Genomic DNA, 14,470 nt, shown 5'->3' on the forward strand with positions numbered 1-14,470 from the left:
ATCTTGATGAAGTCCCAAGGGTTCAGTTTTGCTTTCATTTCCCTTGCCTTGGAGGATGTGTCAAGTAGGAGATTGCTGCGGTGGAGGTCTAGGAGGTTTTTCCCTACTTGTTCGATAGGTTTTCATTCTATTAAAATCTCAAAATTTTCATTTGGTTCTCTTTTTAAAATAATTTCTGCCCTTCTACTGATATTCTCTGTTTTATGAATCATTGCCATCTTTTTTTTTTTTAACTCTTAAATGTTATTCCCTTTAGTTCTTTGAACATGTTTGCAATAGCTGCTTTGAAATCTTTGTAAGTCCAACATCTGGGACCCCTCAGAGGCAATTCCTATTGATTGGTATATGTTTTCATTATAAATTAGTCATACTGTCTTCTTTCTGCATGTCTCATAATTTTGTTGTTGTTGTTGAAAACTAGACATTTTAAGTAACATTGCAGCAACTCTTACCCTGTCTCTGGTTACTCCAAGGATAGATGTTATATCTGTCTTATATTTGTTTAGTGATTTGTCTGGATACATTAATTAGAGCAATGGTTCTCAACTGGGAGTGATCTTGCTTCCCAGGCAACATATACATTGTCTGAAGATATTTTTGATTATGACTTGGAGGCAGGGTGCTACTGTCATTTCATGGTAGAGGACAAGAATGCTGCCGAACACCTAATAACATGTAGGAAACTCCAGCCCCACCACAGCAGCTGGTTATCTGGTCCAAAATAGCAACAGGTTATTGCTGAAACTTGCTTTAGAGTTTGTCTCTATCAGAGTATGTAGCCATTCACTTCTCTGCTCAAAAAAATGTTGTTGTTTTTGTTGTTGTTGTTTTTCTGCTTGTAAGTCTGGCTTCCGAAGGGTCGCCCCTGGTTTAAAATAGCTTAATGGTTAGGTAATAACTGATCAAAGGCTGTGCTCAAATTCCTTGAGCTAGTAAGGCTTCTACTATCATTAACGGATCCCTGTGTGGGGAGGATGCGCTGACAGTTCAGACAAGTTTAGTTTATATTTATCCTGGCTTTTACTTTCTCCTGGGCTTTCTTCTTGCATTTCTTCTGCACAAGGCCTCACAGGCAGCCTGGGATATGTGAATAGGTAGAGCCTTCTCCATTCTCTCCTGAGTATGTATATTCATCCTTGTACATTTGTTCAGCCTTCAGACTACCAGGGATATTTGGGAAGTTATCATGGCTCACTATGGCCTATCTCATCTTCCTGATGTCTCTGATTAAGTTTTCACTAGTCTGCCTATCTTTTGTATGCTTTAGAATACAATCTCAGCTATCTGAGTTACTGGCTTATTTAATTTTATTTTATTTTATTTCATTTCATTATTTTGTTTTGTTTCATTTCATTTCACTTTATTCTTTGCCGCTGAGATTATTATTGTTTATGACATGGCTTAGGGAGTATAGGGTTTTTCCTAGCTTCATTTTAAACCCGTCCAGCTCCCTGAAGGTGGACACAGATGAAGCCAGGGTGAGGAGAGGAGATTATGAAAGTAGCTCCAAGTTGAAAATGCCAGACTATCAGTGCTCCTACTGAAGGTTTAGTATTCTTTCTTCAATAAACATTTATTTGATATATGCCTTTGGTCAATTTACAGAATCCTGAAATGGTTAGTTTTTTAAACCAAGTTTGTAGTTTTATCATTTCTTTTTGGAGAGAGCATTTGAAGAGACTTACTTTTCCAATCTGGTAGTCCTGCCCATAGGCCCAAAGAGAATTTTCAGTGACTTATTTTGACATGACAGAATTTTCACAGTAGAAATAAAATATATTTTAATATATGTAAAACATATTTAAAAATATGAATCTCGGGATCTCAGTGGCTCAGTGGTTAAGTGTCCAATTCTTGATCTCAGCTCAGGTCTTGATCTCAGGCTCATGAGTTCAGGCCCTGTATTGGGCTCCATGCTGGGTGTGAAGCCTACTAAAAAACAATAGAATGGAATGAAATGGAATGAAATAGAAACTCTTAGATCTTTATCAGAAATGTGTATGCATGCACACACATTCCTAAAATTGTAATGTAAGATTATTTGTATATATGGTCCAGTCACGGTCATCTTCCTGTGTATTTTCCTAAAGGAGCTTGGCAGATGTCTGAAGCTGTATAGGATTGGGCCTGTAGGTGACCTGTTGGCAAGGTGGATGCTCTTAACTCGGGCAGATGTTCCCTGTCCATCTGTTGTGTGGTCTGTGCAAAGTCTGCCAGGCGCTGCAGCCGGTGCAGGTTTTCGGGTCTAGGGAAGGCAGGCTGGACTGGCTGCTCCACAGGAGTGTGGCTTGGAGGGTGAGAAGGCCCGAGAACACAGGGGCTTCCGTCCCTGCCTCAGCTTGTTTGTGACCACTACCGGTTTTCCCAGTAGCATTTATTGAAGAGGCTGTCCTTCCCCAGTGTATATTCTTGCCTCCTCTGTTGTAAATTAATTGACCCTATGTGGATGGGTTTATTTCTGGGTTCTCTATTCTGTTCCATTGATCTAAGGTCTGTTTTGATGCCAGTATCATACTGTTTTGATTACTGTAGATTTGTAATGCAGGTTGAAATCAGGGTGTTTGGTTTCTCCAGCTTTGTTCCTTTGGTAACAAAGTTGAGAGAGATGTGGAATGTTCCTACCCTGAAGTTCAGCATGTTGGTTGTAAATTAAGGCTGCTTCTCTTTGTCAAACTGACATAGGTCCTCCTGGCAAGGGTGGGGTGTTTCGTTCTTAGTTATCTAATTTCAAACAGCAAAGTTTCTGATAGATTATGATTTCAGAGTACTAAGTTTTTCAATGAGCAAAGAATAGTATTCACTCAAAGGAAGGGATTGTTAGGACATTTTATAGCTGCAGAATGTCCTTGGAAGAAATACTGTTTCCTGTTAACTTCATAGCTGACTATTCATGTCTGTTATTCAATCCTGATAGATTTTTATGTTCTCAGTCCAAACTAATTTTTGTTTTTTGACTGTACAGGGCTTGGATGGTGGCTCTGTGATATCATCAAGAACCTAAACTCCTTTTACCTTTCCATCCCATTAATCTTAAGAGTTTATTACTTACAGGATAATGAAATGGTCAACCTTCAGCATAATGTCTACAACCTATGCAGGAAGAAGGGAGAGGTCAAGGGAGTAAGGACCATGTGTGCTGCCTTCAGGAGTTTTCCCTGAAAGCCCCACCCACTTCTTCCAATTCAATTGCATTGGCCCAAACTGTTTCATGTGATTATCCTCACTGTGAGTGTGTGATAAATACGTTTTTAGTTTCATATTGTTGCTCCTCAATAAGATTGAGGTCGTCCTATTAAGGAAGTAGGGGAGAATGGATATCAGGTGGGGACATGGAAGTCTCTACAACACTTACCAAACTCCAATAAAGTGGTATTAAAGGAATAAAAAAATGTAAACATACAGGAATGAAGAATGCATGAAAAGAGAGAAGAGTAAATGCCAGTCAATTATTTTAAAGTTATAAAGCAGATAGAAAAATGTTAACTTGACTTACTTAAGCTGAGGAAGTGAAAATCTAAATGCCTGCCAAGGGGAATGGCATCAAGAACCAAGTGGATTTACCCCACACAAACTTGGAAGGTGAATAGGAGGTTCCTAGGGAGGAGAAAGTGGGATGTGAGCTGTACACAGAGGGATGAGTTAAAAGACAATATAGGAGTAAATTTTTTGTCTTCACTGACTCCTTTCTACTTGGGTCATATTTACTTCATTCTTGACTTTCTTGATTTCAATGCTTAGTAATTATTTTAAATCTTTTTTTTTGTTTTAAGCAATATTATATATGACTATTGATATTTTTGTATTCATTCCTGTCATCTCATTTTGGTTTTTATTTATTATTCACATTTTGTTTGTTTTTTCTTTAACTAGCCTTTTCTTCCTTTTGTTAGTTTGACTAAACATTTTCTTTCTTTCTTTCTTTCTTTCTTTGTTCTTTCATAGTTCAGAAGCAGGGCCTTTGTTTCTGCTTTTCTAATGGTTCCTCATAAAATTAAAAACAATTTTTATTTCCTAAGTTTTTCATACTGAAGGTATACTTAATCAGGCTCTATCTTCTCCTTGAATCAGTCGAGGCCCTTAGCAGGGTTTTTTGTTTTTCATTTCCTTGTCCTCCTCCCTCATTCCTTGTTTCTAGTGAGATTCAATCTGGAATTATAATTATATATATAAGTATGTATATAATTGTAATTATATAATTGTTCACTATATAATTTACTATGTATTTATTTAAAACTTCATTTTATTGTTTGATATATTTATGTTGATATGATATTTTCCAAATAAGATTTATTTAGCTTGATAACTCTTGGAAATGTTTTCTCAATTCTTTAATCTTTCCATTTTAACTTATTTTTCTTTCTGGAACACATTCTCTAGTAATTTTTTTCAGAGGAGCCAAGATGGCAGAGAGGGAGGGAGCTCTGTAAACTTCGTCTGCCCCATCTATTGAACTGAGAAGGACATTACTCTAGTAATTTTTTTCAGAGATGATGCATGGCAGATAAATCTCTTAGTCCTATTGAATCAATCTCATTCTTGAAGTTAAATTTGAGTGCATGTAGATAGTTAGATTTAAACTTGTTTCCAAAATTATTTTCCTTTATAACACTGATGCTTTATTTGATTCAAAGCCTGCTGTCAGTTTCTCATTTATTTGCTTCCTCTTCCTGGAAGCTCTTAGGATTTTTACTTTATCTCTAGTAATCTTATTGCGATATGCTTGAGATTTGGCCATGAACTTTTCTATCTGAGAGCCCATGTCTTTGGTCTGAAGACACGGTCTTTTAGTATATTCTGAGTAATTTCTCTGATCAGCTGTCTCCATTCTGTCTGGAGCTTGCTGGTCTGACCACCACTCTTTGGGAACCACTGTTCTAGTATTTCTGTTCCACACAAAAGGAAACTTTTCTTTGTTGAATGAGGAGCCTTATATTTTGTGGGTTCTCCCCAAATGTTTGGTTATTCAGGGGTGTGTAGGCAGGGCATTTGAGATCCCCTGTGTCCCGTGTGCTCCGCATATTTGTTTACTACAGCCTTACCGCAGTGGTTTTAGGGGTTGGCCAAGGCTTGATTCTGGAACAGAACTCATTTTCTGAAGAGGGGGCTTCTGTTCATCGTGGGTGTCACCCATGGGTGCTGTTTCCCTAGATTGTTTAGAGAAGCCCGTCCCTTTAGCACTTTTCAAACAGTCACTTTGTCATGTGCCCTCACACACCCCTTCTGCTCACAGGATCCACTGGTTTAGGGCTTGACACAATCTCACAGACCCTTCTGTATTTTCCAGCCTGTCTCCCCATCTTCCCTGTACATGAGCAGGCATAGATTCCTTCTTCAGTTTATTCCACCTGTCTCCCTTCTTGAGGAGAGTCTTCAAAGTTCCTGTTCATTTGGAAGATTCCATTCGTATGGTCCAGTGTCCTTACCGATTTCTGCTTTTATGATTTTCCTAATTGCCAAAGATTAGGACACAGTAAAGGGAGGTGTCATGTTCTCTGTCCTCAGTCTTGATGTAGCCTCTCCCCATTTTATTTTTATTTATGAGTTTAGTAAATTAAAAACTCTCTCCGTTATACTGCAAACTTTTTGAGGCTTTAGTACTATAACGTCAGACATATTTATATTTCTCACAATTTAATAAATACTGTTTGCTTAAGTCTCTCTTTTATCTAATCTGCCTTTGGTAGTTCCTATGTATAACCTAACCTGCTTTATGTCTAGGTAGTGAAATTTTGTTTTAAACAGGAGCCTAAGATAATGATAGTTAAGATAATCTAGCGATAATTAATATTCATGACAATAATAGTATTTATTGAGGACTTGTGATGCACCAGGGTTAAGCTAAGGACATTATATGGAAAATAAACCAAAATCAAACAACTAGTGAGTCGCAGAGGGAAGATTTAGACTAAATTTGACCCCAGAGCCTATGCTTCTAAGCACTGTACTACCTCCCTCCCAGGTAGATGTATTTGTTAGATTTCAGAGTCATACTGCTGACGTGTGCTACCCACAGCTTATATGTTATGATGTGTGTGAGAATGTCTGGCATAGAGGGAAAGCTAGACTCTCAGTTTGCTTAGTAGTTACCGCATTGGTATAGAAATAATCACTATTGCCTTTTGTTATTATCTGATACACTTGATGGTAGATACTTTTTATTTCCTTTTAATTATAGGTAATAGTGTTACAGACTTACTATAGACGATGGCATGCTAAAGTCATGGTAGAGAATTTGAGAAGACAGAAAATGTTAAGGTTGAAGTGGGAAGCAGAGGAAGAACAAAGGAAGATAAGAGAAAAAGAAGAATGGATGAAATTGGACTACTACCGGAGGCATAATCCTCAAACAAAAGAAGATTTTGAACTTCTTTTTAATGCACTGGAATGTAAGTTTGAAATAGGCTTTGCATAAAATATTAGTTCTATAATTTTTCATTAGTAGGCAAAGCAGGTTTATTAAAGACAAAAGGAAGACCTTATTTCAGGATGAGGTCTGGGAATCTTGGCCTAGAGAATTTAAAGAGATGAGTAATGTTTTACATTAGGGACAGGAATTAAGGTGGGATTAAATTTGGGAGTGCCTTCATATTAACTGTGGGTAAACACAGTGTGCATACTGCTCTGTAAATTTTGTGGTTTTGGCATATTATCTCATTCGATCATCCCTGTGAGATAAAATGAGAAAGCATTGTCTAATCTGATTCTCTAATGGTCTTGGGAATTTGTGAACTCAGAACTGCACTGTCTTGGATCCCTCAATTCAGAATCCTGTCTCTCTGATTCTGCTCTTTAGAGGAGGGCTTGGCAATACCTTTTAATTCCCACCCATTAATGATCAATATAAATGCATAGTTTTTACACAATTGACTTTTAGGCCTTATTTCTTCCACAGGATGCGTGTTAGTCATTGACACAATGAAAAGAGTCAGTTATTTGACAGGCCAAGCACTCCCTACTAGATACACTGTTCCCCTTCCGATCTCAACTTAAATGTCGCCTTCTCAGAGGCTTCTGTGACTGACAACACAGCTTGGATATCCCATTGTCATCTAATTATCACTGCACCCCAAACTTCTCATTTATATCACCACCACAATGTGTAATATATCTTTTTGTTTAGCATTAATTTTCCCCGTTGGATTGCAAACTCCATGAGAGAATAACTTATTTATTTTTTTCATGCTCTCACTTTTTCTGTGCTTAGCTCACATGCCCAACAAATATTGGCAGAATGAATGAGTGAGTGAATGAAGGGGAAACTCAAGGATGTTGTCATGCAATTATCTTTAGCTGCCACTTTTCCGGGAGTCCCTGCTGAAGTGCCAGGAAGTGGAACAGAAGAGTTACTTACTTTAGATGCCAGAAAGTGGAGAAGTTGGGTTCTTGTGATGATGGAGAGGAGTTTTGAAAATTAAAAATAGCCTCAGGCTACCTAGATGGCTCAGTCAGTTAAACGTCCAACTCTTGGTTTGGGCTCAGGTCTTGATCTCATGGTTGGTGGGATCAAGCCCCGCGTCAGGCTTTGCATTGACAGCGCAGAGCCTGCTTGGAATTTGACATTCTCTCTCTCTCTGTCTCCCTTCATCTATCTCTTGCTGTGCTTGCTCGCTTACTCTCTCTCTCTCTCAAATAAAAACTTAAAAAAAATTAAGAGTAGCTTCAATATTTTTTTTAGTTGAGCAGGTTCTTTTTATCCAAAGAAGTAACAGTCTTTGACATCTCTATGATTATTTATAACATTAACTTTAAGCAAATTTTCTTAATATAACTTTTTATCTTTATATCTTGTTTGGGGGTATTGTATGTTCTGTTATTCAAGTCACCGTTCCCCTCAAACACAGTTTTAGGTGTCAGATATTGGGTCTACTAAATAGCTACATGGTAATATGCTATTCACCGAAAGGTGATACAGTGGAACACTGGGTCTAACAAGGAATGCTAATAAATTTCTCTCTTTGGTAACATGCAGAACTGAGTGGCTGTAGGAACGCGGCAGTGTTTGAGGTAACAGCGTGTTGCCTCCGCTTTTACATCTGCCTCAGCTTTTCCTAATCATTGACCTCTGCAAATACTTTCTGTTTTACTTTAAACCTCACTTCTATTTTCATCTTCTCTCAGAGGAAAACAACGTTTATTTTTAGGTGTTAAGAATTAAACAGAGAGGGGCCTGGGTGGCTCAGTTGGTTAAGCGTCTGACTTCAGCTCCGGTCATGATCTCACAGTTTGGGAGTTCGAGCCCCACATTGGGCTCTGTGCTGACAGCTTGGAGCCTGGAGCCGCTTCCCATTCTGTGTCTCCCTCTCTCTCTGCCTCTCCCTCACTCATGCTCTGTCTCTCTCAAAAATAAACATTAAAAAAAAAAAAGAATTAAACAGAACTGTTGGCCAAGTGTTTATGAAAGATCTTATTGACAAGCATAAAACTAGACTTCTATTATAGCAGAACTCTATTCAGATAATATTCCAAATTCATATGTGAACAAACCAAAGGATATTATTGTTGCATTCATGGAAGTACTTTAAAAGTTCAAAGACTTATGCATATATGTTAGTTATATGGTAAATAATTTTATACAGATCTTCTATCTCAAAATAGAGCAGATATACTTTATATGTATACACATGATTTGTATGGAAGAAAATGAAATTTCTTATATAAAAGAGGCATCTCTTAGTTTTCTTCCAGCTCTAAAATTCTAATTTAAAACTCTCAGAATAATAATTTTTAAGTTGTTTTTGTTGTTGTCTTTGAAACTGCTGCCCTCTTGTGGCTCATAGTGACAATTACATAGTTTGAATTAAAAAGAAGTTCAGCTTTTTCTCTAGGTGATCTGTCCCACAGTAATAAAGACAAAATAGATCATTTAAAGAAAATTAATTTAACTACGTAAGTTAATATAACGTATCAAAGTCAAGACCATTTGCGGGGAATACAATTTTATTTTTATGTTTGTTTTTTCTTATAGCAATATGTTGAGGATATGATTGATCTGAATTGTTGCTCTTATTTCAGACTCAGCATAGGGGTTTTCATCTTTAGGAAACATCTCCTAATGGCAGAGATCGGGCTCAGAGCCTCTTTTCCTCGCCCATGATTTCCTGTAAACACCAGTCTCTTAACTGTCTACATTTGTACCCGAGGGTACCCGATAGGGCCCTTGCTCATTATATCTAGTAAATATTTGTTGAATTGAATCTGCTAACTCTTTGCCTTGTTTTGACTTGTGCTAGTGGTGTTTTCTGATTCTTCTTTGATTCTTGCTTCTGATCTCAAGGTACCTTGACTGCTAGCTTCTGGAGTCCATTGACGCGATCTGGCTCTGGGTATTCAGTCTGAATCTTCCTGGGTTCTCTCCATTCAGGTTTTCAGTCTGTTAGTGAGAATTTAAAAAAAGCAGATGCATATAAACTGCTACTAGTGGACAAAAGCTTGCATGTTCTCTATTTCTTGTTTGGAAATTCCAAGTTTAGAGCTCAGAAAGTTTAGAATGTGTACAGACTTTAGGTGCTAAGTCCTATCCTTTCATTTTGGATATGACTTGGATATCCTTTCATAGTTGAACTTCAGACCCTGGAAATTAGGTGATTTGTCCAAGAAGATAAGTTAAGGAGGTAAAATAAATGTATTCTTTCAAGTGAACCAATTCTTTTAATATCCTTTTCTTTAAAAATATTAGAGGTTCCTGGGTAGCTCAGTTGGTTAAACACCCACTTTTAATTTTGGCTCAGGTCATGATCTCACGTCCTGAGCTCAAGCCCCAAGTTGGGCTCTGCGGGATTCTCTCTTTCCTTTCTCTCTACCTCTCTTTCTCTCTGCTTCTCTTTTTCTCTGCCCCTCTCTCTCTCAAAATAAACCAACATTAAAAAAATATTGGTAGCTATTGACATCTGCTCTGGGTTGAATTGTGTTTCCCCCAAATCCATATATTTTTCCTAGCACCTCAGAATGTGACTGAGTTTAGAGATAGGACCTTCAAGAAAAGTAATTCAGAAAAGATAAGGTTATTTGGATGAGCCCCAACCAGTATGACTAATATCCTTATAAAGGAGGAGATTAGGACACAAACACACACAGAAGATGATGTAAAGACACTGAAGGATGGTGGCCATTCAGAAGCCCAGGAGAGACGTCTTCAGGAGAAACTGACTCTGCCATCACCTTTATCTTGAACTTCTCAATTCCAGAGCTGCGAGGAAATACATTTCTGTTGTTTAAGCCGCCCAGTCTACGGTGCTTTGTGATGGCAGTCCTGGAAAACAAATTCAGTATTCCAGTTTTTTTGTTTTAATTATCAGCATCCCTATGGATCATGTATTTTATGATGGGCGGAATCTCTCATTTTCTTCAGTGTCTTCTCGGTATAGTTCTGGAAACTGACAATTCAGATAAAAAATAACCTTTTTCCATCTACTCCTGGTTCCTATGTGTTTCTATTCCTTATTAGTATTTAGGGCTGTGTATTTTTCTGAGGCCATGTTCCATTCCTTACTGTAGGTTTACAGGACCATCTAATGGAGAGTTGTATTGGAATTAAAGACCATTATTTTCATTTCTAGTTAGCTTCACTGGATTGTTTCCTTTTAAAAAGTCATACTAATAATTTAAGCAAAATGTTAAGTCTGAATATATATTCATATAAGTGAATTTGAATGTATATATATTTGAATATACATACATATATATACATATATATGTGTATATATGTGTGTATATATTCATACATATATATGTGTGTGTGTGTGTGTATATAAGTAATCTCTACACTCACCCAGTGTTAATCTAGGAGAGCAGTATATTGTTCTTTGAGGTTGGCAGGATAGCTTAAATAATATCCTAGTGCCCTAAATTTATGACCAGTCCCAACAGCTTCTGATGTAAAACTGCAAGTGAAATAGGCTTACTTTTATCATTCAGTTTTTATTTGCTTCCTGAGAACATCCATATAATCCCATGAGATAAATATTCTCAGTTATTATTTCCACAAGCAAGCAATTTTTCTCTTCATTCATATACTGCCTTTGGTTATATGGATTTTGTCAAAGTTTTAAAAGTTCTTTTGGTTGGTAAAACTACTCTTAAAAGGATAAACTCATCAATCATGGATTTCCTGTACTTTCATAACATAATTTAGCCCTTAAATGTACAACTCGTTTGCTGAAGACAATTTTGCTCTTAAATTTAAAAATCTTCTTTTTGACCAGACCAAGTTGTACAGTGTCTGAATAATGTGTCCTGGTAAAGGGCAGAGTGGATTCTTATAAAGAGTACCCCTGGCCTGTCCTTGGCCTTGACCAGGATGATTTCATATTGAAAGTTGAGAGGAAGAGGAAATCGCATGAAAAAAACTGCAAAACTAGATGTCACAAAAGGCAGTGCTTATGACAGACAAGGGCCAGAAACAACACTTCAGATATTTATGTTCCAGTGCAGAGATTGGTGTTAAAGTAAATCTGAAATTTTAGTAGAAGAAGGAAAATATGCTTTGTAATTATGTAAATTATATATAAATGTGATATATTTTGAAATATCTCTGCAAAATGATGAGAAAATCATCATGTCTGGAATATAACAGTGGAAGAGTACATTGACTTAATTAAATCATATCTGATAGAAGGTAAGAAGAAGTAATCTTATGTCAAGAAGAGATCTATCTAAAGGAAGTCTTTAAGCCTAATGTCAGGCTTTTGGGTAAAAATAAGTAGACAGAGAAGTGAAAATTCTGTCCTCATGGAAGGATTCTGTATGTCTCCAACTAGGGAGAGACAAGGATATTCAGTGCCTTAAAGAAAGCATTATGTCGTTCCCATTTTTGTATGTACCATCAAACTTTATAGAGTTCCTTTCACATAATAATTGGTCAATAATCATTGTTGAGTGTTTTGAATTGACAAAGAAATGATAAGGTTTTGGCAGGTATAGTAACCAGATCAGGTAAGCAGGTTTTTTAAAGTTGAGAGAAAAAATAGGTTTGATTCCGTGGCCAGAGAATGCAGTTCATGAGACTGAAAGTCATCATTCTGACAATGTAATGATAAATTATCTCCATGGAAAGAGGAGGAACTAGATCGCTGGCTAACAAGCACGCTCTCCAGTAGTAGGCCAACTAATCAGTTCACGGAGACTGTCCCGCTACAAGATTCCATGTTTTTGAGAAGCGGTAGAGCAGTAGTTAAGAGTCTGTCCCATGGAGCCAGACTGCCAGGGTTTGAGTCTTGGTTCCACTTGGTCGACTCTCTGTTTTCCTAGTTTCCTTTTCTGTAGAATAGGAAATAAATAGCAGCACCTGTTTCATTGCTTTGTCAGGAGATTAAAGGAACTCGAGGCATGAAGAGCTTGACCGAGCCTGACATTGTAACCAGCACTCCATGGTGTTAGTGTTATTTTTATGTGTGTTTGACTAGAAAAGAGGGGGCTAGGGATCAAGACGAAAGCAGGAGATGAAGTAAATAGTACAGTAAGAGAAAACAGACAGGATTTTGTTTTCAGAGCAGCCTTGAGAATACAAAGGAAGCTAAGGCGAAGTCCACACCTTAAAACGACGGTTCCTGTGTCAACGAGGAGGGAAGAGAACGAGCGCTGTAAGGGACCTGGTAGTAAGGCCAGCATGTTCCCACGTGTTCTGGGATGAGGGTGCCTTGAACAAGCCAAAGCTGTGTAAACCCGCACGGGTGGAGGACAGGCTTGCCGCCCATGGGAAGGTGTCTGGGAATGTCCTACTCGGCAAAGTGCGCGTGCAGAAGATCCTCGGTAAGTTCCAGACTGAGGTCACTACACGTACAATAACAAGGGTGACTCAAAATGTGACACGAAAACATTTTCAGGAACAGTCCTGAATATCCCAAAACTTAGAATGAACTGAAGCTTATGATAAATGTCAAAAACTAGAGTGAATTTTTGAAATGTGTGTTCAGAATAAAGAACAATAGGTTGTTGCTTCAGCTTTGTTTTGCTTCCACGTCCTACGAAGAACACAGACCAACCATGGTGGAGTGAGTTCCGGTCCCCAGTCCATGTGTGTGTACCCAGGCTTCAAAGCCATTGCCAGTTACTTAAATAATAATGGAGGATGAGAAAGTACCCAGCAGACGCCATTTTCCAGAGGAGTTTTATGAGTAACTGTCACAAACATTACAGCTTTTTGTAACTCTGCCCCTGGCCTGACACACTTTTCAGTGGTAACTGATTTGAATTTCAGGCTTATTTCTGCAAAGTTCCCCCAAGTTATGTTACTTTGAGTTTTGTATCATCCTACCCATTTTGATATGTAGTGGTTTTTTTTCCTTAATAGTTGACAATTTTACTTTTAACTTCTTCTTTGATTAAAATGCTATTTTTTATGGTATGTATTATATTTCCAAGCAGTTGGGACTATTTCTTTTTAAACTTTTTTTTTTTAATGGTTTTTTTTTTTTTTTTTAATTTGTTTTTGAGAGACAGAGACAGCGCGAGCAGGGGAGGGTCAGAGAGAGAGGGAGGTACAGAATCTGAAGACAGGCTCCAGGCTCTGAGCTAGCTGTCAGCACAGAGCCCAGCTCGGGGCTCGAACCCATTAGCTGCGAGATCATGACCTGGACCTGAGCTGAATCCAGACGCTTAACCGACTGAGCCACCCAGGCGCCCCTAAACTTTTGTTTTTAATTCTAGTTTAATTGAACTGTATCAAAATGTGGTTTTGGCATATCAAATTTGGGGGATTTGTCTTCTTTCATTCCTGCTCCTAGAATTTATATAAATTAAATGCTTCGTAGAGCTTTGAAAATAGATATATTTTCAACCTTTGTTGTTCAGAACTTGAGCCATTTAAATTTGTTAATCATATTGCTTAAACTTTTTAATACTTATTTACTTGACATAGATTGACTAATTTGTATTTTAATTATGTTTATGTAACATAGAGTGTACTCACCCCAGCAATGTTTATAATGGTAGAAGTTTTGCTTTACATGTTACATTGGATGTGATTTTGTGTATAGCATTCATACGGCTCATATGTTTAATGATAAAATTGTCTCCTATCCCAATAACTGTATATATATTTTTAATTTTTTTAAGTTTTTATTTTAATTACAGTTAGTTAACATACTGTATTAACATACATTTAATACAATGTTGTATTAGTTTCAAGTGTATAATTATAGTGATTCAACAGTTCCATACTTTATCCTGTGCTTATATATTTTTAATATGTTAATATTGCTGCTTCTGTTCTTTTGTTCACATTTACCAACATTTTATGTTTAACCTTTACTTTTGGTGTCAGTTTGTTCTAAGTGTGTCTCTTAAAAAACATCATGTCATTGGATTTAAGAAAATGATTCTAACTTATTTTCAGCAAAAAAGTAACCATTTTATATATTTAAATATAACTATGATGCTTGATTTTGGTTCCCTCATCTTGATTTTTGCTTTCTCTTTTGAATTTTTTGCCTTTTTTTCATAAACAGTTGTGATTATTGTTATTTTCTGTAAT

The 14,470-nt window shown here is 37.2% G+C and overlaps 1 protein-coding gene across 1 annotated transcript in view; it reads left to right on the top strand.

Moving 5' to 3' along the window:
* IQUB (IQ motif and ubiquitin domain containing) overlaps nucleotides 1-14,470 on the top strand; it is a 47,366-nt gene that overhangs the window by 10,937 nt on the left and 21,959 nt on the right. The window contains exon 6 of the mRNA XM_029924113.1: nucleotides 6,176-6,386. Within this exon, the coding sequence (XP_029779973.1) occupies nucleotides 6,176-6,386 (211 nt within the window). The remainder of the gene's footprint in view (nucleotides 1-6,175; nucleotides 6,387-14,470) is intronic.

The sequence above is a fragment of the Suricata suricatta genome, chromosome 2 (assembly GCF_006229205.1).
Source record: "Suricata suricatta isolate VVHF042 chromosome 2, meerkat_22Aug2017_6uvM2_HiC, whole genome shotgun sequence".
In the NCBI taxonomy this organism is placed as follows: domain Eukaryota; kingdom Metazoa; phylum Chordata; class Mammalia; order Carnivora; family Herpestidae; genus Suricata; species Suricata suricatta.